Source organism: Crotalus tigris, unplaced genomic scaffold (genome assembly GCF_016545835.1).
Source record: "Crotalus tigris isolate CLP2741 ecotype Arizona unplaced genomic scaffold, ASM1654583v1 scf7180000023723.778456, whole genome shotgun sequence".
NCBI lineage: Eukaryota > Metazoa > Chordata > Lepidosauria > Squamata > Viperidae > Crotalus > Crotalus tigris.
Genome location: NW_024100141.1, coordinates 281,867 through 308,175, shown reverse-complemented (window position 1 = coordinate 308,175; position 26,309 = coordinate 281,867). Strand labels below are relative to the sequence as shown.

At 45.5% G+C, this 26,309-nt stretch overlaps 1 protein-coding gene across 1 annotated transcript in view; it reads left to right on the top strand.

Annotated features, from left to right (window-relative positions):
* Positions 1-26,309, top strand: part of LOC120297976 (double C2-like domain-containing protein beta) — a 202,759-nt gene that overhangs the window by 112,100 nt on the left and 64,350 nt on the right. The window contains exon 11 of the mRNA XM_039321257.1: positions 16,195-16,269. Coding sequence (XP_039177191.1) covers positions 16,195-16,269 — 75 coding nt within the window. The remainder of the gene's footprint in view (positions 1-16,194; positions 16,270-26,309) is intronic.

Genomic DNA, 26,309 nt, shown 5'->3' with positions numbered 1-26,309 from the left:
TTAAACTTACCGTACCAATTTGAAATTTCAGTTTCTCTTCACTTAATCTTAACATTCTTGCTCAATGTTCCTTGAGTTTTGCAACTTTAAAAAGAATGGGGAATTTTGGGAGTTGCAGTCCACCCATCTTAAAGCATGCTGGCTGGGGAATTCTGGGAGTGGAAGTCCATCCATCTTAAAATATGCTGGCTAGGAATTCTGGGAGTGGAAGTCCACCCATCTTAAAGTATGCTGGCTAGGAATTCTGGGAGTGGAAGTCCATCCATCTTAAAGTATGCTGGGTAGGAATTCTGGGAGTGGAAGTCCATCCATCTTAAAGTATGCTGGGTAGGAATTCTGGGAGTGGAAGTCCATCCATCTTAAAGTAGGCTGGCTAGGAATTCTGGGAGTGGAAGTCCATCCATCTTAAAGTAGGCTGGCTAGGAATTCTGGGAGTGGAAATTTATATCCCTTAATGTTGCCAACATTGAGAAACGCTGACTTCTAAAGAAGTCAGAAGAGCTGTTCAGAAACTCGGCTAGAATTTGCTATGGCTTTTAATTTTATTGAATGATTTACATAACTATTTTTGTAGATAGTAATACTTTTGAGAGCTGTAGCTCTCAAAACAGGGTTCAATAATGTAATAATATCCTCCAGTATAACATATAGCAATATAATATAATCCAATTCTGTAATAGTCATAAATTCACTTATTGAATTTGTGTTTCTTGTTTCTTCCTCTTTTTTTTTTTTGCCTCTTCTGCTTCCATCTCCCCCCCTCCCCAGAAACGCTAAATAAAAATATGGCTAAAACAAAGAGAAAGGATTGCCTCTTCTAAGACCTCATTTCAATTATAGCTAGTCCTTGACTTAATGATAGTTCATTTAATTCTGTTCAAAGTTACAACAGCAGTGGAAAAAAAGGGAGCCATAACTGTTTTTCACCTGACCGTTGCAGCATCACATAATCAAAATTAAGGCAGTTGGAAACTGACATGTACTTATGACAGTTGCAGTGTCCTGGGGTCATGTGATTCCCTTTCACAACCTTCTGACAAGCAAAGTCAATGGGGAAGCCAGATTCACGTAACAACGGTGTTGCTAATTTAACAACTGCTGTGATTCACGGAACACTTGTGGAAAGAAAGGTCGTAAAATGGGGCAAAACTCACTTGGGCTCAGTTGCGTCGTAAGTCGAGGACTGTCTGTACCCACAACGTTGTGCTTCTCTCCACATAGACAAGACCTGTTCTAGCTGCAGCGCCATTAAAGTAGCATTTTATTAATCCCACACGTGCTTATTTAAACCATCTTGCAAGGCTGTCCATCTCTCAGAACTGGCTCTGGGCAACCTAGAAGGGTTAAAACGGTTACCCCAATAGCGTAATAATTGCTGGCTGGGGAATTCTGGGAGTTGAAGTCCAGACCTATTAAAGTTGCTAAGGCTGAGAAACATGGTTTAATGGAAGGGACCAAGAGCATGGCCTCTGGGCTAGATCTGATGGGTTTGCAGAGATGATAGAGGACTTTTTCAAACAACCCATGTTTATAATGCAGATAGAATTTCACCCTCTTTTCTGACTGCTCCATTAGTGTGAAGTCAGATGATGGCCTGTTACATTAACTGGTTGTTGTTGTTCGTTGCGAAGTTGTGTTTGACCCATCGCGACCCCATGGACAACATTCCTCCAGGCCTTCCTGTCCTCTACCATCTTCTGGAGTCCACTGAAGCTCACGCCTCCTGCTTCAGTGACTCCATCCAGCCACCTCATTCTCTGTCGTCCCCTTCTTCTCTTGCCCTCCATCTTTCCCAGCACCAGGCTCTTCTCTAGTGAGTCCTTCTTTCTCGTTAGGTGGCCAAAGGACTTGAGTTTCAACTTCAGGATCTGGCCTTCTAAAGAGCAGTCGGGGTTGATCTCCTCTAGGACTGACTGGTTTGATCACTTTGCAGTCCAGGGGACTCGCAGGAGTCTTCTCCAGCACCAGAGTTCAAAGGTTACATTAACTACAGTTGGCTAATCTTGAATTAAACATTGCAGTAATTAATGCTTCAGTAGAAGAGAATATACAGCTCTGGGTTGAACTGCCTGGTTGGAGGTTTATCTGTGTCCCCAAGGCCATCTGAGTGGTGCAGATAAACCTCCAAGTGGCCTCAACGACTCTCTAAAAGAAGGCAAATGACCGGCTGTCTGCAAGGAGTATAAATCCTTCCATTTCCCACCATCCAGTCAGAGCTGAAGAAGCTTCTGGATGACTGTTCCAAGGAGGTCTTCTAGTCCTCATGCAGGAGACCCTATGCCATTTCAGACAGGTGCCCATCCAGTGTCTTCTTAAAAACCTTCAGTGATGAAGCACTCACAACTTCTGGAGGCAGGTTGTTCCATTGGTTAATTGTTCTCACTGTTAGAAAAGTTCTCCTTAATTCCACGTTGCTTCTCTCCTTGATTAGTTTCCATCCATTGTTTCTTGTCCTGCCTTCAGGTGCTTTGGAGCAGGGCTTTTCAACCAGTGGTACAGGTACTACCTGTAGTACATTGGCACCTGGCAGGTGGTACGCGATCATACTAGAAAAGTAGCAGGGGAGGGGAATGAGCTGAACCAGTGGCAGCACCGCATAAGCCTGAGCGAGAAACGGCTGGAGCTGCAGGGCTCAGCGGAAGCGCCAGGATTAGCGCCAGGCTCCAGTTGGAGCTCAGCACTGATCCTGGTGCTTCTGCTGAGTCCTGAAGAAGCACCAATCAGCTGGAAAGCAGCACTGATCCTGACGCTTCTGCTGAGCCCAGAAGAAGCACCGATCAGCTGGAATGTTGCAGCATCTCCAGGGTCTTGTGATTTACATTCAGATGCTTGGCAACGGATTCATATTTATGACGGTCACAGTGTCCCAGGGTCATGTGAAGTGATCAAAACCTGCTGCAACCACCCAGCAGACGGGGGGGGGGGAATAAAAACCAAACACCCCCCACCCCACCCCTGCTGCCAATCCTCAACAGAAATGCTCACAACAATGAAAACCTCGGACAGGAGGAAGAGTGCGGCCGGGCAGGCAGGCAGGTGTCTGGCTTGGCTGTGGCTTGGGGGGCACTTTTTTCAGTGACATTGTAACTTCGAACAGTCACTAAGCGAACTGTTGTAAGTCAAGGACTACCTGTACTTTATCAGTTTTTTCCTTTTTTGGGGGGATCATCAAGTTTTTGACATCTTGCTAGGCGACTGGTGGTCCTCGGATGTTGCCATATCCTAAAAGTGGTACAATGGGTGAAAGGTTGAAAAGCCCTGCTTTGGAGAATATTGACCTCCCCTCTTCTTTGGGGCAGCCCTTCAAATATTGGAAGACTGCTCTCATGTCACCCCTAGTTGTTCTTTTCTCTAGACTAGACATATCCAATTCCTGCAATGATTCTTTGTATGTTTTAGTCTCCAGACCTTTAATCATCTTTTCTGTTCTTCTTTTCTTTTAATAATAATAATAATAAAGTTGGAAGGGACAGTGATGGTCAGAAATTCAAATCTGGGTGATAAGCAGCCTCAAGGTAAGTCTGTTGTAACGTTGAACGGTCACTAAGTGACCCGTCATAAGTTGAGGACTACCTATACTTCTTTTTTTTTTTGCAGGGCCCTGGTTTTAAAGGCATAGAAGCTTGTAATAAGGACTCACGAACTAACTATATTAAATATGGTGGTGATTATGAGATTGATTACAATGATTTCTCTAGATTTTTTGGGGGTGGGGGTAAGGTGTGGCTTGATTTCGAAAGCAGATTTAGCAAAAGCCACTTTATGTATCTGCCATCTGCACAGGTTACTAGTCCTTAATGTTTCCATTCCATCCTTTACTCATTTCTTCTTCTTTTTCCCCTTCTCTGTCTTTTTTATATGTTTCCCACACCCTTCCTTTCGGTTGTCTCTCCATCTTCCATTCTGCCACGTTCATTTCATTTCTTGCCTGGGAGAAACAGATGCCTCAAGTTCACCACCAAAAGGTAAGGTCTGTTTTAGCTCTATAGCCCCTTCTGTGTCCTCCCTGGCAGGGTTGTTGTGATCTCCAAAAGATCCTCCAAAGCAGAGAATTGGGTGTCTAGTTTAATGAAGAGAAGGATGAGGGGGGACATGATAGCAGCCTTCCAATATCTCAGGGGTTGCCCCCAAAAAGAGGGAGTCAAGCTATACCACTTTACAAGACCTTGATAAGGCCACACTTGGAATACGGCATCCAGTTTTGGTCACCATGAAGTAAAAAAGATCTTGAGGCTCTAGACCAGTGGTTCTCAACCTGTGGGTCGGGACCCCATTTGGGGTCGAACGACCATTTCACGGGGGTCGCTAAATAACGCAGTCCGCCATTTTTCCCCCCTTTTCTTTAGCTGTGCTACTCCCTTTTATTCTATTGGCTTTTGAAAGCCAATAGAATAGATTCTCTTGAATAGAGTCTAATTCTATTGGCTTTCAAAAGCCAATAGGAATTGTCCAGGCTGTCTCTGCCCTGCTGAGCCCACCAAAAGTCCCATTCTGCAAACGGTGCTGCACCAGTTGAGTAGTCCTCGACTTACGACCAGTTGAGTAGTCCTCGACGTACGACCGGTTGAGAGTTGCGGCATTAAAAAGGTTGAGAACCACTGCTCTAGAAGGAGTAAAGAGAAGAGCAACAAAGATGATTAGGGGACTAGAGACTACAACATATAAGGAACGGTTGCTGGAATTGGGGATGTCTAGTTTAATGAAGAGAAGGACGACGGGGGACATGATAGCAGTGTTCCAGTATCTCAGGGGCTGCCCGAAAGAAGAGGGAGTCAAGCTATTCTCCAAAGCCCCTGAAGGCAGGACAAGAAGTAATGGATGGAAGGAACTAATCAAGGAGAAAAGCAACTTGGAACTAAGGAGAAATTTCCTGACAGTTAGAACTTAAGAACCAGGTTACTGACTTAATTGCAGTGATCCACTTAGCAACTGAAGCCAGAAAGGTCGTAAAATGGGGCAAAACTCAACAAATGTCTCACTTAACAATGGAAATGTTGGGCTCCGTTGTGTAAGGCGAGGATTACTTTTACATTATCTCTTTTTGCAGACAACCCAAATTAATGGGGAAGCAGAATTCATTAAGAAGTGTGTTACTAATTAAGCAGCTGCAGTGATTCACTTAACAACGGTGGCAAGCAAGGTCGTCAAGGGGGACAAAATTCACTTAACAGGTGGACTGCTTAGCAATGGAAACTCAAATGGGCTCCATTGCGGTCATAAACTGAGGTCTACCTATATCAAGGGGGCTTCAAACTTGGCCCTTTTATGACTTGTGGACTTCAACTTCCAGGATTCCTCAGCCAGGCAGGCTGGCTGAGGAATTCTGGGAGTTGAAGTCCACAAGTCATCAAGGGGCCATAGTTCCGCCATGCTGGCTCAGGAATTGTGGGAGTTGAAGTCCACAAGTCATGAAGGGGCCACGGTTCCCCCATGCTGGCTCAGGAATTCTGGGAATTGAAGTCCACAAGTCATGAAGAGGCCATAGTTCCCCCATGCTGGCTGAGGAATTCTGGGAGTTGAAGTCCACAAGTCATGAAGGGGCCATAGTTCCCCCATGCTGGTTCAGGAATTCTGGGAATTGAAGTCCACAAATCATGAAGAGGCCATAGTTCCCCCATGCTAGCTGAGGAATTCTGGGAGTTGAAGTCCATAAGTCATGAAGGGGCCATAGTTCCCCCATGCTTAAGGTGACCAACTTTTTTACAATGAGGAGGACACAAATAAATTGAAGAAAAAAAATATCGTAAATAAAACATTTTATTCATTGCAACAATACAGAATACACTATAATATGATAAATGCATAATAAAAAACATTTGTAACATTTTTATATTGTAATTATGCTTACATGCCTATTAATTATTATTTAAATGAGTACAAAAGAAGGACTGTTCTCTCTAAAGGAGGACGATTGGTCACCTTGGCTCAGGAATTATGGGAGTTGAAGTCCACAAGTCATAAAAGCGCCAAGTTTGAAGACCCCTGTCCTATACAGGAGACGCTACACCTGCATGCTTATGAAAAGAAGAAGAGATTGGACAGCCATTTGTCCGAAATGGTGTAGGGTTTCCTGCCTGAGCAGGGGGTTGGACTAGATGACCTCCAAGGTCCCTTCCAACTTTACTATTATTATTATTATTATAAAAACCAAGACCTCCCTTCTTAGCAAAGCTTAAATTTCTGTTCATTCCAGATTGAATGTTCATGAATTCTTTCTGTTTTGCTTTGCGAATGCGACAGCCAGATGCTATGAACAAAGCGATGCTGGGCCTCCCCGTGTGCACACAGGCACATGGGCGCTCCTGTCTTTGTGTAGGTGTGTGTTTAAAGGAAATTGGTGTGACTCACATTCCCATCCTTGGAGAGTTTCATTCAAGGGGGATCCAGGCTGAATTATCCTGCGGGGAAAGATACGGATCTGAAAAGCCATTACTCCGGCATCTGACAGTTTTAATGCTTTCAGCATTTCCACAGGGGCTGAAAAAGCTTTCTTCTTAGTTTCTTTAATGCTTCATCAAAGGCTCGCTTTTCCATGAAGCTTTCGCTTTAATCGCTGAGCCGTTTGTGGAGGAGGAGAATTTAACCTCAACACCTGCATCCAGTTTTGGTCACCACGATATAAAAAAGATGTTGAGACTTTAGAAAGAGTGCAGAGAAGAGCAACAAAGATGATCAGGGGACCGGAGACTAAAACATATAAGGAACAGTTGCTGAAATTGGGTTTGTCTAGTTTAATGAAGAGAAGGACGAGGGGGGACATGATAGCAGTGATCCAATATCTCAGGGGCTGCCCCAAAGAAGAGGGAGTCAAGCTATTCTCCAAAGCACCTGAACGCAGGACAAGAAGCAACGGATGGAAACTCATCAAGGAGAGAAGCAACCTAGAACTAAGGAGAAACTTCCTGACAGAACAATTAACCAGTGGAACTCCTTGCCTCCAGAAGTTGTGGGTACTCCATCACTGGAGGATTTTAAGATGAGATTAGACAGTCTTTTATCCAGAACAGTATAAGTCTCCTGCTTTAGCAGGGGGTTGGACTAGAAGACCTCCAAAGTTCCTTCCAACTTTATCATCATCATCATTATTATTATATAAAGGAGAAAAGTCCTGATAGTTAGAACAATTAACCAGTGGAACAACCTTCCTCCATAAGCGGTGAATGCTCCAACACTGGAAGTTTTTAAGAAGAGACTGGACAGCCATTTGTCTGAAATGGGATAGGGTTTCCTGCCTGAACAGGGGGTTGGACTAGATGACCTCCAAGGTCCCTTCCAACTTCTTCTTCTTCTTCTTCTTCTTCTTCTTCTTCTTCTTCTTCTTCTTCTTCTTCTTCTTCTTCTTCTTCTTCTTCTTCTTCTTCTTCTTCTTCTTCTTCTTCTTCTTCTTCTTCTTCTTCTTCTTCATCATCATCATTATGGATCATCGCACAGTCAGCCAGATGTTCAGACTGAATTTGGCATTTTGTCTACCTATCGAGTCCTTACCCAGGACCTGGGATAGGCAGATGTGGATATGATGATGATTATTATTATTATTATTTTTTTTATTATTACCACCTGGAATGAAAATGAGCTCCCGTGTTCTGCTGCCTGTGTGTGCGGAATTTCAGTGCAGAAATTTTTAAGAGGACAAACTTGTTTTCTGCGAGCAAAACAGTCTGGAGGAATCTGGCAGAGCTGCTTTTCAGAAGCTCTCGTGAGCTGCGTCGGTCATCCGTGGATGCAGGTCTATGGAGATTCTCCCTCATCCAGGTCACAGTGTTGTGCCATGCGTTTGTGTTGTTTTGTGTCCCCGATGTACAGATCTGCGCATGGCTCACTGCATTGTACTGCCTATGAGTACAATGAGCAATGTGATATATGCAATACGATGCAGTGAGCCATGTGCAAATCTGTACATCAGGGAAACAAAACAACAACTTCACAACATAGCACAACATAGCAGAACAAACCCATCAGGACAAGATTCAACATCCATCTGCATTTAAGAGAGGAAGGCCGCTCTTTCGAAGACAGCAAAGCCCACATTTTGGACAGAGAGGACTGGGGGTTTGAAAGAGGGGTCAAAGAGGCCATCTGGATCCAAATAGAACAGCCCTCCCTCAACGGAGGGAGAGGGACACGACATCGTCTTGGTCCAGTCTACAACATGTTCCTTTCAGCAGTTCCAAGATGGCTCCACACCCATCTGCACCACTCAGGTGACCCTGAGGAGACAAGTAAACCTCCAAGTGGCCTCAACGACTCTCTAAAAGAAGGCAAATGAACAGCTGTTTGCAAGGAGTGTAAATCCTTCCGTTCCCCACCATCCAGTCAGAGCTGAAGAAGCTTCTTGGAGGAGAAGCGAAACATCTTCAAAGAAAAAACAAGAAAGTCTAGTTGCCTCATGAGCAGGGGGTTGGACTAGATGACCTCTAAGGTCCCTTCCAACTTTATCATTATTATTATTATTATGGATGCATGGCATAGTGTAAAGCAGAACTATGGCTCTTTTATGATTTGTGGACTTCAGCTCCCAGAATTCCTCAGCCAGCCATGTTAATGCTGGCTGAGGAATTCTGGGAGTTGAAGTCCCCAAGTCATAAAGGGGCCATAGTTCTCCACCTCTGGTGTAAAGGTTCATGTCAGACATGTCAAACACTAGGCCCGGGGGCCGGATGCGGCCCGCGAAGTGGTTTCATGTGGCCCGTGAAGCCATCCTGGAAACAGTGAGGGAACGGCCCCCGCTGCCTTGGCCTTGGCCCAGGCCGGCCAGTAGCCAATGTACAATTTTGTGGTGGCCATCTTGACACTTGCCCCGGTGGCCCATGGCTTGGCATTTGCCCTGGTCCCACCCCCTTCTGCCAGAGACCCTCAGATCTGTCCCACTCCTGCCCAGGCCCCCACAGGCACCCTTGACGCGAACGATGTAGAGCTGGCCACGCCCACCCAGTAGGCCACACCCATTCCATCCACACCCACCCAGTAGGCTGCACCCACCCTGGCCACACCCACCCGGCCCCCTGAGGGCAACCGCAATGCTGATACGGCCCTCAATGAAATTGAGTTTGACACCCCTGACCTAAGTTTTCCTGGTTCTTTGCCCTTGGGAAAGCAGCCCCTCCCTCCTGGGAATCCAGACCTCATTCTACCACACTGCCTAGTTCTCAACCCATCTTCTGAATCTTTAACCCAGGGGTCTCGAAACTTGGCAACTTTTAAGACTTGTGGACTTCAACTCCCAGAATTCCTCAGCCAGGCAGGAATTCTGGGGGTTGAAGTCCAAAAGTCTTAAAACAGTGGTTCTCAATCTTTTTAATGCCGCGACCCCCAACCGGTCGTAAGTCGAGGACTACTCAACCGGTCGTAAGTCGAGGACTACTCAACTGGTGCAGCACCGTTTGCAGAATGGGACTTTTGGCGGGCTCAGCAGGGCAGAGACAGCCTGGACAATTCCTATTGGCTTTTGAAAGCCAATAGAATTAGACTCTATTCAAGCGAGTCTATTCTATTGGCTTTCAAAAGCCAATAGAATAAAAGGGAGTAGCACAGCTAAGGAAAAGGGGGAAAAAATGGCGGACTGCGTTGTTTGGCGACCCCTGTGAAATGGTCGTTCGACCCCAAATGGGGTCCCGACCCACAGGTTGAGAACCACTGTCTTAAAAGTTGCCAAGTTCGAAGACCTCCTGCTGTAACCCATTCCAGCGGTTCATGGATCAGATTCGGTGGACCTTCCTCACATCTAATCTGCATCGGCCCCCTCTCCTCTTTCTCCCCGCCCCCCTCATCTCAATTTCAGTTCCACATCAGGAGAACAGATCAAAATTTGGATGCTTGGCAACTGGCATGTACTTAGGACGGTGTCAGTGTCCCCCGGAGGTCATGTGATCCCCTTTTGCCATCTTCTGACAGGCAAAGCCCATTGGGGGATTCACTTAACAACCGGGTAACAGAACGTCCTAACCACGCTTCGCGAAAGCCAGGAAACAGGAACGTTGCAGTATTCAACAAGCTTTATTCACTATGTTGAAACTAAGTTAGCACTGGAACGAAGCTCCATTCATTGCGCTAAATACATTCCTCAACCACACCCAGAGTACACACCCCAATTGACGGTTAATTGGTCATCTGGAATCCACCTGTCCCCCTCCCCATACCTGCCTCATGATAGTCCTCCACCCTACCTACGCCCCGATCCAGCTAGTACTTATGTTCAAACCTTGCATTGAGTCCATGCGTTCCGTTCACGCCGTTCTCATCCCTAATGTCCCACTCAACCTCTTCCTATAATACCCCCTCCCGGTATCCAAGTGTTGTCAGACCCAGCGTCCCAATTCCCATCATTCACAGAGTCACGGTTCCAGCAACATAAGCCATAACAGCTTTAACAGCAGTTGGCTTCTCCATATTCCATTTCTATGTAGCCTCCGTTCGGTTATGTGCTGGCAACATAGGATGTTCATGTGACCCGTTCGGCCGCCGCTGTTGGCGATGTAGCTCACGAAGCTACCGGACTCGGCTGGAACACAGGGTTAACTGGAACATTCCGGACTTTGGAAGGTAAGTATCACGCTGGGTCTGACATTCGGCCCCCCTCACCACAGGGCCCCCTGAAGGTGAGAAATGGGAAATTGATTAATCATGCCAATGGTCACATACAATAACCTTTCTAGTCACCCTCTGGTTTGTGTGGTAGTGCTCTGTGATACCGACGGATTAGAATGGATCTGCAGGGATTCATTTAACCAGTGTGAAAAGAAAGGTTGTAAAATGGGCAAATCTCACGTAACAAATGTCTCACTTAGCAACAGGAATTGTGGTTCAATTGTGGTCGTACGTTGAGGACTATCTGTATAACAGAATGATAGATTTAGAAGGGACTTTGGAGATCATCTAGTCCAATCCCTGCTTAGGCAGGAGACCCTATACCATTTCAGACAAATGGCTGTCCGGTCTCTTCTTTAAAAACTTCCAGTGTTGGAGCATTCATCGCTTCTGGAGGCAAGGAGTTCCACTGGTTAATTGTTCTAACCATCAGGAAGTTTCTCCTTAATTCCAGGTTGCTTCTCTCCTTGGTTAGTTTCCATCTGTTGCTTCTTGTCCTGCCTTCAGGTGCTTTGGAGAAGAGCTTGACTCCCTCTTCTTTGGGGCAGCCCCTGAGATACTAGAACACGGCTATCATGTCACCCCCCAGTCCTTCTCTACATTAAACTAGACATACCCAATTCCAGCAACCGTTCCTTATATGTTGTAGCCTCCAGTCCCCTGATCATCTTTGTTGCTCTTCTCTGTACTCTTTCTAGAGTCTCAGCATCTTTTTCACATTGTGCTGATCAAAACTGGATGCCGTATTCCAAGTGTGGCCTTACCAAGGCATTAAAAAGTGGTATATTAATACTTCCCGTGATCTTGATTTTATCCCTCTCTTAATGCAACCCTAGGATTGCATTGCCTTTTTTAGCAGCTGTGCACACTTACTGGCTCATATTTGAGTGATTGTCCACTAGGACTCCACAATCCCTCTCGTAATTACTGCCATTTTCCCAGATTCTCCGTATTCTGTACATAATTAATAATAATAATAATAACAACAACAACAACAATAATAATATAACGTTGGAAGGTACCTTGGAGGTCATCTAGTCCAACCCCTTGCTCAGGCAGGAAAACCTATACCGGTGGCTCTCAACCTTTTTAATGTCACGACCCCCAACTGGTCGTAAGTCGAGGACTACTCAACCGGTCGTAAGTCGAGGACTACTCAACTGGTGCAGCACCGTTTGCAGAAGGGGACTTTTGGCGGGCTCAGCAGGGCAGAGACAGCCTGGACAATTCCTATTGGCTTTTGAAAGCCAATAGAATTAGACTCTATTCAAGAGAGTCTATTCGATTGGCTTTCAAAAGCCAATAGAATAAAAGGGAGTAGCACAGCTAAGGAAAAGGGGGAAAAAATGGCGGACTGCGTTGTTTGGCGACCCCCCGTGAAATGGTTGTTCGACCCCAAATGGGGTCCCGACCCACAGGTTGAGAACCACTGCCCTATACCATTTCAGACAAATGGCTGTCCAGTCTCTTCTTAAAGACTTCCAGTGCATTTGGTTTTTCCTGCTTAAATGTAAGAAAGACACACACCCCCCAACTGAGGTTTATTCTTCAGCCTCCAGAGACCTTTGACAGCCTAAAAACAGGAGATTCCTACCTTTGCGGAATTTGTTTGCAATTTGTTCCAATATAGAGTCAGGGAATTGCATCCAGGTATGTTTTCTCTGTTGGCTGTCGGCCACGACGCTGGGATCCGAAAAGTGCAGCTTTGCACAAACACAGGGATCATGAATCCAAGATCCCTGTAATTTGGTCGCTCAAGAAATCGCTCTGTTTCCTAAGCCTGGAATTAATTGCCGAGTTGGAACAAAGCGAAAATTTGCATGCCGAACGATAACCGGCGTGTGAATTCATTATCTAGGTGCTTATTGCTTTCTGCTCATCGCCAGGATTTGGGCAGTGTGTTGACTTCTGCGGAAACAAAGGCGGGACTGTTAGAAAAATTGTGGAAACACACACCTCACCTGTTCCTCTCCTGTTTCTTGAGATGAGCCCGTAACATTGACATCCTTTCCTTTTAATTTTTATTTCAATCCATGCAGCTTCTCACGGTACCTCAAAAGGTTCTGGAATAAAACCTTTGGGATTATCCCGGTAGTCCTCGAGGTACGATCACACGCATTTCCGTTGCGAAGCCAAAACAAGTTGTTAAGTGAGTTTTGCCTCAGTTTACGACCTTTCTTGCCACAGTTGTGAAGGGAAATCACTGCAGTTAAGTTAGTAAACACGGTTGTTAAGTGAATATGGCTTCCCCTTTGACTTTGCTTATCCAAAGATGGCAACAGGGGATCCCGTAGCGGCTGAGTTAATCGATAATTCAGTAATATGGGCTGCCCCAAAGAAGAGGGAGTCAAGCTATTCTCCAAAGCACCTGAAGGCAGGACAAGTGGAGATGGATGGAAACTCATCAAGGAAAGAAGCAATCTAGAACTGAGGAGAAACTTTCTGATAGTTAGAACAATTAACCAGTGGAACTCCTTGCCTCCAGAAGTGGGAATGCTCCAACACTGGAAGTTTTTAAGAAGAGACTGGACAGCCATTTGTCTGAAATGGCATAGGGTCTCCTGCCTGAGCAGGGATTGGACTAGATGACCTCCAAGGTCCCTTCTAAATCTACCATTCTGTTATACAGATAGTCCTCAACGTACGACCACAATTGAACCACAATTCCTGTTGCTAAGTGAGACATTTGTTACGTGAGATTTGCCCATTTTACAACCTTTCTTGTCACACGGCCCTAGACCAGTGGTGGCGAACCTATGGCACAGTTGCCAGAGGTGGCACTCAGAGCCCGCTCTGTGGGCACGTGCACGGTCGCCCCAGTCCTAGGCCTTCAGCTGGGTTTTATAAAACCTTTTCGCTTTAGGCCTCTGCCGCCTGTGCAAAAAAAAAAAAAAAAAAAGTTCAATCACTCAATTTCAACTTCTCAAGGGAAAAAAAAGATCTTGCAAAGTTGGAATTGATTGATTGAACTTTTTAGTCCCACCCAGTCTGCCGTTATCACCGTAGCCACGCCCACCCAATGGGCCACACCCACCCAATGAGCCACACCCACCTGGCACTCGCCGTTGCATAAGTGGGTTTTGGGTTGCAGTTTGGGCACTCAGTCTCTTAAAGGTTCGCCATCACTGGTATAGGGTTACCTGCCTGAGCAGGGGGTTGGACTTGATGACCTCCAAGGTCCCTTCCAACATTATTATTGTTATTATTATTATTAACAACAACAACAACATACAAATATCTTTGGTACAGATCTCAAACTATTACATTAAATATTTCCTCTCTTTTCCCCTTGGTATTTACTGTCTCATATTTAAACTAATACAATTCTTATTATATCGATTAAATAAAAATAACTTTCTTACATTTATCAATAATTTTTAGTTTATGCATATCCTAGTTATTTTAACATTCCATCTTTATAGAAAATCAATGTCCTAATTAGTTTTCCCCAATTTTTAGTTTCCCATTAATATTTAAATTTTATGTTTAATATTTATAGTTTCCAAGTTTTAAGTAACCCCAATTGCCCTTTTCACAATGCATCACAAGATCTAATGTTCAGGATACACATCTTATCTATTTGAATTCTCAGCATCTTACATCAACTAATTAATAATGCAATATAACATTCTTATTTTCTGTTAATTTCCAAACATCTTAAATTTAGTAACCACTGTCAGGAAATGTCTCCTTAATTTTAGCTCAGTTCTCTCCTTGATGAGTTTCCATCCGTTGCTTCTTGTCCTGCCTTCAGGGGCTTTGGAGAATAGCTTGACTCCCTCTTCTTTGGGGCAGCCCCTGAGATACTGGAACACTGCTATCATGTCCCCCCTCGTCCTTCTCTTCATTAAACTAGACATACCCAATTCCTGAAACCATTCCTTATATGTTTTAGCCTCCACTTCCCTAATCATCTTTGTTGCTCTTTTCTGCACACTTTCTAGAGTCTCAACATCTTTTTGACATCGTGGTGACCAAAACTGGATGCAGTATTCCAAGTGTGGCCTTACCAAGGCCTTGTAAAGTGGTATTAACGCTTCACGTGATCTTGATTCTATCCCTCTGTTAATGCAGCCCAGCACTGAGTTGGCCTTTTTGGCAGCTGCAGCACACGGCTGGCTCCTATTTAAATGATTATCCACTAGGACTCCGAGATCCCTCTCACAGTTGCTACTATTGAGCCAGGTTTTAACTAATCTGTACCTGTCCATTTAATTTTTCTTTCCTATGTGTAAATTCTTGCTTTTCTAGCCACTGAATTTCATTTCGTTAGATATACAGGTAGTTCTTGACTTACAGCAGTTCATTCTGAAGTTACCACGGCACTGAAAAGAGGGACTTAAGGATATTTTTCACACTTACGACCGTCCCAGCCATGTGGTTTACATTTGAATGCTTGGCAACTGGCTCATATTTATGATGGTCGCAGTATCCCGGGGGTCACGTGATCCTCTTTGGCGACCTTCTGACGAGCAAAGGCCGTGTGGAAGAAGCCAGATTCACTTAACAACCAGGTCACTAACTGAAAAATGGCAGTGATTCACTTAACAACCGGGGCAAGAAAAGTTGTAAAACAGGGCAAAACTCACTTCATAAATTTCTCCCTTAGCAGTGTAAATTTGGGGGCTCTATTGTGATCATAAGTCCAGGACTACTTGAACTTATGGTGGATTCATTCTCTGATCTGGGCTGTTATAATAATAATGAAGAAGAAGAAGAAGAAGAAGAAGAAGAAGAAGAAGAAGAAGAAGAAGAAGAAGAAGAAGAAGAAGAAGAAGAAGAAGAAGAAGAAGAAGAAGAAGAAGAAGAAGAAGAAGAAGAAGAAGAAGAAGAAGAAGAAGTAGTAGTAGTAGTAGTAGTAGTAGTAGTAGTAGTAGTAGTAGTTGTTGTTGTTGTTGTTGTTGTTTTGGGAAGGGACCTTGGAGGTCATCTAGTCCAACCCCCTGCTCAGGCAAGAAACCCTATACCATTTCAGACAATGGCTATCCAGTCTCTTTTTAAAAACTTCCATTGTTGGAGCATTCACCACTTCTGGAGGCAGCTTGTTCCACTGGTTAATTGTTCTCATTGCCAGGAAGTTTCTCCTTAGTTCTAGGTTGCTTCTCTCTTTGGTTAGTTTCCATCTGTTGCTTCTTGTCCTGCCTTCAGGCACTTTGGAGAATAGCTTGACTCCTTCTTCTTTGGGGCAGCCCCTGAGACACTGGAAGACTGCTATCCTGTCCCCCCTTGTCCTTCTCTTCATTAAACTAGACAGACCCAATTCCAGCAACCGTTCGGTATTGTTGAATCAGGACTTTGTGCCCTTGGCTTGTTTTCGGCCTTTTTTGAACCCCAGGGTCTGAGGGGGGGGAAGTGCGTGCCTTTAAATCTACTCCCCCTGGCACAATCAGAGCCAGCTGGGAAGGCGGGTGGCATAATCAAGTAGACAGACACCGATGCATTGTGTAAACAGGAGTGGATAAATTGGTTTTGCCTGGAATAAATCAGATGGAGACACCACAGGCTCGGAATAACAAAGAGGGTGGGGGGTTGCTCCCTCCCCCTCCCCGCATAGATTGATAGCAGCTGGAATTTCTCTGTTATAATCTGTTTTTCTCTCTTTCTCTTCAGGGCCTGAAGCCGATGGACCATAATGGACTGGCTGATCCATACGTGAAATTGCATTTACTCCCTGGAGCGAGCAAGGTAGGAGATTCCCTCTCTTTTATATACATGGTTGGGACGCTTCACTGAAGCTATTTTTCTAGGGATGGTATTTGCTGCTAGATCCCAGATGTTGTTGGCTGCCGCTCTTCTTAATTGTCATGAGCAAAGGCAGGTCAGGTGCAGAGGGTATTGTACAATGAGGTGTTGTCTGGGAAAAAAATGATGGGAGGGAGGGAGGGAAGGAGGAAGAAAGGGAGGAGATAGGAAGGAAGGAAGGAAGGAAGGAAGGAAGGAAGGAAGGAAGGAAGGAAGGAAGGAGATGGGAATGAAAAGGAAGAGAGGGAGGAAGGAAGGAAGGAAGGAAGGAAGGAAGGGAGGGAGGGAGGGAGGGAGGGAGGAGATAGGAAGGAAGGAAGGAAGGAAGGAAGGAAGGAAGGAAGGAAGGAAGGAAGGAAGGAAGGAAGGAAGGAAGGAATCTAGAACTAAGGAGACACTTCCTGACAGTGAGAACAATTAACCAGTGGAACAGCCTGCCTCCAGAAGCGGTGAATGCTCCAACACTGGAAGTTTTTAAGAAGAAACTGGACAGCCATTTGTCCGAAATGGTATAGGGTTTCCTACCTGAGCAGGGGGTTGGACTAGATGACCTCCAAGGTCCCTTCCAACTTTATTATTATTGTTATTATTATTATTATTATTATTATGGAGGGAGGGAGGAGATGGGAGTTGTTAGAACAGAATAGAGCTGGAAGGGACCTTGGAGGTCTTCTAGTCCAGCCCCTTGCTCAACCACGAGAACCTATACCATCTCAGACAGGTGACTGTCTAGCCTCTTCTTAAAAGTCTACAGTGATGGAGCGCCCACGATTTCTGGTGGCAAGCTGTTCCACTGGTTGATTGTCCTCACTGTCAGGAAGTTTCTCCTTAATTCCAGGTTGCTTCTCCCTTTGGTTAGTTTCCATCCGTTGTTTCTTGTCCTGACCTCTGGTGCTTTGGTCAACAACCTGGCCCGCTTTTCTTTGGGGGAAGCCCCTCAGATACTGGAATATAGCTATCATGTCTCCCCTGTTTCTTCTTTTCTTTAGACTAGCCAAACCCAAGTCCCGCAGCCATTCTTCGTATGTTTTAGTTTCCGGGCCTTGGATCATCTTAGTTGCTCTTTTCTGGATTTTTTCCAAACTCTAAACATCTTTTCTGCAATATGGCTACCAAAATTGGTTGCAGTATTCCAGGTGTGGTCTTACTAGGGTTTTATAAAGCGGTACTAATGCTTCACGTGATCTTGATTCTATGCCTCTGTTTATACAACCCAGGATTGTATTAGCTTTTTTGGCTGCTGCTGCACACGGCTGGCTCATGATCAAGTGTGATTGTCCACTAGGACTCCAAGGTCCCTCTCACAGTGGCTGTTTTTGAGCCAGGCCTCACCCAATCTGTACTTGCGCCTTCGTTTAGTGACCGCTTAAAGTTACCACGGCACTGAAAAAAGTGACTTACGACTGTTTCTCACACTTACGACCGTTGCAGCCTCCCCACGGTCACATGATCAAAATTCAGATGCTTGGCCACTGACTTGTATTTATGACACTTTCATGCGCCCGGGGTCATGGGATCCCCTTTTACGACCTTCTGACTAAGTCGATGGGGAAGCCGGATTCGCTTAACGACCGTATTACCAACTTAACAACAGCAGTGATCCGCTTAACGACGAGAAAGGCCGTAAAATGGGGCCAAACTCACTGAACAAACGCCTCACTTAGCAACAGAAATTTTGGGCTCAGCTTTGTTTGTAAACTGAGGACTACCTGCCGTAGATCAAGGTCTCTGCTCTCCTGAGCGAATCCTTCCTTCCCCAAATTAAAATAAATTTTCAAAAAACAACCCCTCAGAAACTGCCCGATCAAAGTCACAACATCCAGATTGATTTGGGGCTTTTGCTGAAAATCTCCCTTGATCTGGAATGAAATATTGAGCCTTCCTGAGGGATTTTTTTTCCCCTTGAATGATTTTCGGGGAATCCAGTCGCGAAGGTATAAAGTCAGAAGCATGCCATTATGTTATTTCTCCTGGGACCCCAAATTCGAGCTGGTTGCGGTGTTTAACAATTCTATTACATCCTTCAGGAGGGAGAGCAGAATATGAATTATGCAGCATATTATACCAAAAAAAAAAACAATTTGCATGGGCGAGTGAAGAAGGATATCTAAATTAAGCAGACCTCTTGAATCCTCGTGTGTTAATTAGTTGTTGCGTTATGAACAACCGCCTTTCGGTTTGAAATGTTTGTTCCTGGTCCTTTGCCGGTTTGGCTTTAAGGGAATGTTTTTTTATTGCTCATTAATTTGATCAAAACTTTGGGAAGATTTAACCAGACGGTAGGTAGGGTGTCACTGTTACGATAGGCGGCAAATAAATTGAACGAGCAAAGGATCAAATAAATACATTCAACGTGTGCTTTGGTCAGGGGTAGGCAACCTTGGCTCTTTTATGCCTCGTGGACTTCAACTCCCAGAATTCCTGAGCCAGCCATGCTGAGGAGAAATGGAGAGGTTTCCATGCTGAGCCAGGCTGGCTCAGGAATTCTGGGAGTTGAAGTCCACGAGTCATGAAAGAGCCAAGGTTGCCTATTCCTGGTGTTGGTAGACCTCAACGTAGATGTCGAGGTAATGATTTAAAAGCTAACCAGCTGATGTAATGTAAGTTGTAATGATGGGGATGACGCAACAGGGTCTGTGTCCCTTTAAGAGCCAGCAGGGTCTGTGTCTTTTTAAGAGCCTCTGTATAACAGGGAAGGCTCCGCTGATGTGTTCTCTCTCTTCCGCTTCCCGCTGTAACGGATGTGTGTTGGATCCTGCTTTATTAACACATGTATGCATATTGTTCCTGTTGTATGATATTATAGACAGTGTAAGATAAACCACCATTTAATATAGACCACTGTTTACTGTGTTTACAAAATTGCTGAATTTTGTCCCGTTTTATGACCTTTCTTGCCACAGTTGTTAAGTGAGGAACCCGGTTGTTAAGTGAATCTGACTTCCCCCCCCCATTGACTTTGCTTGTCAGAAGGTCGTAAAAAGGGGTCAGGTGATCCCCAGGACGCTGCGACCGTCAGTTGCCAAGTGTCTGAATTTTGATCATGTGACCACAGGGATGCTTCAATGGTCATAAGTGTGAAACATGATGATAAGTCACTTTTTTCAGTAATGTAACTTAGAATGGTCACTAAATGAATGATTGTAAGTCAAGGACTACCTGCGTGAGTTCTTTATGAAAATAATAGGCAGGATAACAATATATATATATTTTTAAGTAAAATATTCAGCAGTCCTTTTGCAACTTGGGCTGATTTGTGTAGACCCAGTTAAACTGCTGGGTGAAGCTCATCTGGATTCTGGTTTCATTTTTTGCGAGAAAGTCTTCATTTTTGTTCCCCACTTGTGGTAAAACGTTCTCATAGATTGATAGATTGTCATTTTGATGCGGTCTTTCTATTTTAATCCTTCGTGGCAGAGAGTGTGCATCTGTTCGAAGGCCTTGTGTTGCTTTTCATCGCAGTGCAGAAAGGCCGATAAATCAGAGTGGCCGGATACGAGACGGGCAGCGAATAAATTTCATAGTAATAATAAAAAATTGTCCTTCAAAGTGTCTAATCCCCCACCCAACAGGATTAAAAAAAATGCATTAATATTTATTTATAAGCTGTGGTTTATTTTATTTATTTTTAGTGAAGGTTTCTCTAAAACAGGGCTCCCCAACCTGTGCGCTGTGGCCCAATACTGGGATGTGGCTGCTTGGCTACTAGGCCACGTGAAAGGATGGCCAGTGGACATGCACACGTGCGTGCACTAACCCCCCCACACACACTCGTGCTAGCACTGGCCCGAGCATCCCGCCGGTGCTAGCACCACCTCACCCTGAGTGTCCCACGGGCATTATCGCCACGCTAAGCATTCTGCCAGTGCTAGCACCACCCCGCCCTGAGTGTCCCATTGGCACTAGCGCCGCTCCGAACATCCCGCCAGTGCTAGCATTGCCCTGCTCTGCCCTTGAGTGTCCCACCGGCACTAGCGGCGCGCCGAGCATCCTACTGATGCTAGCACTACTCTGCCCTGAGCATCCCACTGGCACTTGCACCGTACCGAGCATCCCGCCGGTGCTAACATCACCCGGCCCTGAGCATCCCGCCGGTGCTAGCACCATCCCGCCCTGAGCGTCCCACCAGCACTAGCGCTGCTCTGAACATCTCGCCAGCGGTAGCATTGCCCTGTTGCACCCCCAAGTGTCCCACCGGCATTAGCGCCGCCCCGAGCATCCCGCCAGTGCTAGCACCACCCCGCCGCAGAGCATCCCACCGGTGCTAGCACCACCCCGCCGCAGAGCATCCCACCGGCACTAGTGCTGCCCCATTCGCGCCCACGCAGCCCTGTCTGCATGTGTGCCTGTGCTTGCGTGTGGCTCTTTGCATGTGTACATGTGCTCATGCTCAGCCCATTTGTGCGCGTGCACAGGGGGTCATTTTTGCGTGCACACGTGCATGGCCCATTTGTGCTCACACTCGTAGTGGTGCCTGCCTCCCTTTCTGGGCCGCCAAAAGAAAAAGGATGGAGACCTCTGCTCTAAATTACTCAGGGAAGTACGTGTTTGGGGGGAAAGTCTGCTAATTCACTGAGTGCAGATAGTCCTCAATTTACAGCATGTGTTTAGCGACCGTTCACAGTTACAACGGCCCTGAAAAAAGTGACTTAGGACCGTTTTTCACATTTACGACCGTTGCAGCCTCCCTGCGGTGATGTGATCAAAATTCAGACGCTTGGCAACTGACTCGTACTAAGGGCGGCTCCCTGGAATTGTGCGATCCCTTTTGTGACCTTCTGACAAGCAAGGTCAACGATTCGCTCAATGACCGCACGATTCACTTAACGACTGCAGTGATTCGCTTACCAACAGTGGCAAGCAAGGTCATAAAAGGGGGCAAAGCCCGCCTAACGTCTGCCTTGCTTAGACAAAGGCTCAGTTGTGGTCGTAAGTCGAGGACTACCTGTCTATGTTTGGGCCAAAAAAGCTGCTGATTAACTGAGTAAATTAATTTGAGTATTCGGCACTCTTCTCCAGCGGGGAAAAACCATGATATTAAATCAGTGAATAAATAAAAATTCCTCCGCCCTTCAAAAGCTGAGTAGTGGAGTTAATGAGCACATATCAGCCACTTTATCTTCCTGACATGTCTTGAAATAGGTTAAGCCAAGGGACGGTGACACGCTTTGAAGTAAATTAATAGAAATGTTCGGGAGGTGAGCAAAAATAACAAAGGGTAGGTAGAACAATCACAGTCTAGCCAACTTTGACATGCTTGTTTAAACAAAATTACTTGTCATTAATAATGGAAGCTTCCCTGCCTTCCCTCTGCCTCTGTTTCTCAATCTCAATTGGAATATAGCTGGGAGGGACCCTGGAGGTCTTCTAATCCAGCCCCGTGCTCCACCATTTCAGACAGGTGGCTGTCAATCTCAATCAATCAGAGCTGGAAGGGACCTTGGAGGTCTTCTAGTCCAGCCCCCTGCTCAAGCAGGAGGCCCTATACCTTTTCAGACAGGTGGCTGTCAATCTCAACCAGAATAGAGCTGGGAGGGACCTTGGAAGTCATCTAGTCCAGCCCCTTGCTCAAGCAGAAGACCCTCTACTACCATTTCAGACAGGTGGCTGTCAATCTCAATCAGAATAGAGTTGGAAGGGACCTTGGAGGTCTTCTAGTCCAGCCCCCTGCTCAAGCAGGAGGCCCTATACCTTTTCAGATGGATGGCTGTCCACTTTCTGGGATCTTTTCCCCCTTTCCTTCTATTCTCCTACCGATTTAAAGTTCACCCCTGTAGAAGAAAAGAATCAGTTCCGCAAATGTTATTAAATCCCGATTCCAACGTTTAGTGCAAAAGGGCATCCATCTTTTTAAAGAGGAGGTGCACAAGAGAGTGAATTAAATCAGGGGTAGGCAACCTTGGCTCTTTTAGGACTGGTGGACTTCAACTCCCAGAATTCCTGAGTCAGCCACGCTGAGGAGAAATGGAGAGGTTTCCATGCTGAGTCATGCTGGCTCAGGAATTCTGGGAGTTGAAGTCCACCAGTCATAAAAGAGCCAAGATTGCTTACTACTGACCTAGGCCAGGGGGAGGGAACCTTGGCTCTTTTAAGACTGGTGGACTTCAACTCCCAGAATTCCTGAGCCAGCATGGCTCAGCATGGAAACCTCTCCATTTCTCCTCAGCGTGGCTGACTCAGGAATTCTGGGAGTTGAAGTCCACGAGTCATAAAAGAGCCAAGGTTGCCTACCCCTGAATTAAATCATATATTTTCATTGCAGGTAGTCCTCGACGTACGGCCACAATCGAGCCCAAAATTTATGTTGTTAAGCGAGACATTTGTTAAGTGAGTTTTGCCCCATTTTTAGACTTTTCTTGCCCCAGCTGTTAAGTCAATCACTGCACTTGATAAGTTAGCAATTTGGTTGTTAAGTGAATCTGGTTTTCTCATTGAGTGAGTGTCAGAAGGTCACAAAAAAGGGATCACATGACCCCAGGATGCAGCAGCCATCATAAATACGAGTCAGTTGCCGAGTGTCTGGATTTTAAATCACGTGACCACGGGGAGGCTACAAAGATCGTAAGTGTGATAAATGCCCAAGTCACATTTTTCAGTGCCTGTTGTAACTTTGAACGGTCAATAATAATAATAACAACAACAACAACAACAACAACAACAACAACAACATAACACCCCAGACTTAACAATTGTCGATAAGAAAGATAAAAAAGTCTGGATAGTGGACGTGGCACTGCCTGGAGACAGCAGAATAGATGAGAAAGAACTGGAGAAGATAACAAAATACAAAGACCTACAAATAGAAATAGAAAGACTGTGGCAAAAGCAAGCAAGGGTAGTACCAATAGTCATAGGCTCCTTGGGTGCAATCCCAAAACAACTGGAGCACCACTTGAACACCATTGGCATTGACAAATTCGCCATGAGTCAATTGCAAAAGGCAGCCTTACTAGGAACTGCTTCCATCCTGCGACGATACCTGTAATACCATCAAGCATCCACATCTGCCTATCTCAGGTCCTGGGTAAGGACTCGATAGGTAGACAAAATGCCAAATCCAGTCTGAACATCTGGGTGACTGTGCGATGATCCATAATAATAATAATAATAAAGTTGGAAGGGACCTTGGAGGTCATCTAGTCCAACCCCCTGCTCAGGCAGGAAACCCTATACTATTTCAGACATATGGCTGTCCAGTCCCTTCTTAAAAACTTCCAGTGTTGGAGCATTCACCGCTTCTGGAGGCAGGTTGATCCACTGGTTAATTGTTCTCACTGTCAGGAAGTTTCTCCTTAGTTCCAGATTGCTTCTCTCCTTGATGAGTTTCCATCCATTGCTTCCTGTCCTGCCTTCAGGCGCCTTGGAGAATAGCTTGACTCCCTCTTCTTTGGGGCAGCCACTGGTGTCATGTCCCCCCTCGTCCTTCTCTTCGTTAAACTAGACATCCCCAATTCCAGCAACCGTTCCTTGTATGTTTTAGCCTACAGTCTCCTAATCATCTTTGTTGCTCTTCTCTGTACTCTTTCTGGAGTCTCAACATCTTTTTTACTAAACGAACTGTTGTAAATTAAGGACTACTTACCTGTATTTGCTGCGTAATTCCGCAAGGGCGGCTTCATTCTGGCACCGTCGTGTTTTGCTGCAGACTTTGTGCCCTTTGCAAATGCCAAAAGAAAATGTACAGCTGGAACCAAGAAGTTGCCAAGAATTAGGCTATCCTAAAAAACAGAACTGACCTTTTTCTTTAAAAAAAAAAAAAAGACATAATCAATCAGGATCTTATGCAAAACCCTGCATGGGATGGATTGTGACAGTAAGGGGGGGAAAAATGATAGTTAAGGAGAGTGTAACAGGATTCCCGGCCTTTTAAAACGTCTCTGTAACTCAGCACGATAATAATATATTGCTGGCATTCAGTGGAATTGCTGCTGTGTTTTATTTCCTGGTGTTTTTGTTCTTCTTCTTCTTGAAAATAAGCGTCAGACCTGCCCCGGTCTGCTTCCTTAGGAAAGGAAGATCATTGACTCCCATTTGGTTGAACTGAAAGATCCTTTTACTAAAAGATGGCTGGTTGCAGAAGAATCAGGCTAGAAGTAAAAATTTTCCCATGCCGAAAGAGTGACATGATAGCAATATTTCAGTATTTGAGGGGCTGCCACAAAGAAGAGGAGGGAGTCAACTTATTTCCCAAAACACCAGACAGCAAGACAACAAACAACGGATGGAAATGAATCAAGGAGAGAAGCAACCTGGAATTAAGGAGAAACTTCCTAACAGTGAGGACAATCAACCAGTGGTTAATTGTTCTCCCTGTCAGGAAATTTCTCCTTAGTTTTAGAGTTGCTTCTCTCCTTGATTCGTTTCCACCCGTTGCTTCTTGTCCTGCCTTCGGGTGCTTTGGAGAATAGCTTGACTCCCTCTTCTTTGGGGCAGCCCCTGAGATCTTGGAAGACTTGCTATAATTTATTTATTTATTTATTTTTAAAATTTATAAGCCGCCCCACTCCCGGAGGACTCTGGGCGGCTAACAATAAAAACACCATAAAACATAACAAAACAAACAGTACAAGAACAGTCATCCAGGGGTCAGATTTTATAAACCCCAGGCCTGCCGGAAAAGCCAGGTCTTAAACAGTTTACGGAAAACCAACAGGGTGGGAACGGTCCTAATCTCTGGGGGGAGCTGGTTCCACAAGGTGGGCGCCATCACAGAGAAAGCCCTCCTCCGTGGCCCCGCCAAATGGCACTGCTTGGCCGATGGGACCTGAAGGAGGCCCAGCCTGTGGGATCTAACCAGACGAAGGGAACTATGAGGTAGTAGGCGGTCTCGCAAATAGCCTGGCCCTGAGCCATATAGGGCTTTAAAGGTAATAACCAACACCTTGAATTGGACCCGGAGACCAGTAGGCAACCAGTGCAGCTCACGGAGGATAGGTGTAACGTGGGTGTATCGAGGAGCACCCACTATCACTCGCGCGGCCCAATGTCCCCCCTCGTCCTTCTCTTCGTTGAATTAGACCCGTGATGGCGAACCTTTTAGAGTCCAAGTGCCCAAACTGCAACGCAAAACCCACTTATGCATCGTCAAGTGCCGGGTGGGTGTGGCCCATTGGGTGGGTGTGGCCCATTGGGTGGGCGTGGCTGCGGTGGTAACGGCAGACTGGGTGGGACTAAAAAGTTCAATCAATCAATTCCAACTTTGCAAAATCTTTTTTTTTTCCCACCCGAAGTTGAAATTGACTGATTGAACCTTTTTTTTTTTTTTTTTTACACACGGCGGCGGAGGCCTAAAGCGAAAAGGTTTTATAAAACCCAGCTGAAGGCCTAGGACTGGGGCGACGGCGCGCATGCCCACAGAGAGGGCTCTGAGTGCCGCCTCTGGCACCCGTGCCATAGGTTCGCCACCACTGAACTAGACATACCCAGCTCCACCAACTGTTCCTTATATGTTTTAGCCTCCAGTCCCCTGATCTTCTCTGCACTCTTTCTAGAGTCTCAATATCTTTTTTACATCGCGGTGACCAAAACTGGATGCAGGATTCCAAGTGTGGCCTTACCAAGGTGTTGTAAAGTGGTATTAACTCTTCCTGTGATCTTGATTCTGTCCCTCTGTTAATGCAGCCTAGCACTGTGTTGGCTTTTTTGGCAGCTGCAGCACACGGCTGGCTCCTATTTAAGGGATTGTCCACCAGGATTAACATTAAATATTATATACTAACACTGAAGCAGCAGGCGTGAGCTTCAATGGACTCCAGAAGATGATAGAGGACAGGAAGGCCTGGAGGAACGTTGTCCATGGGGTCGCGATGGGTCGGATACGACTTCGCAACTAACAACAAATTATATACTAAGCATTAACACTAAGAGATAAACAGGATGAGTTTATTCCTTTTCTCTGTACCCAGAGAATTGAATATGTTATTAAACTATGGTTTTCTTACTCATGATGGATAGAAATGAACTATAGAAGCAACTATTTAAAA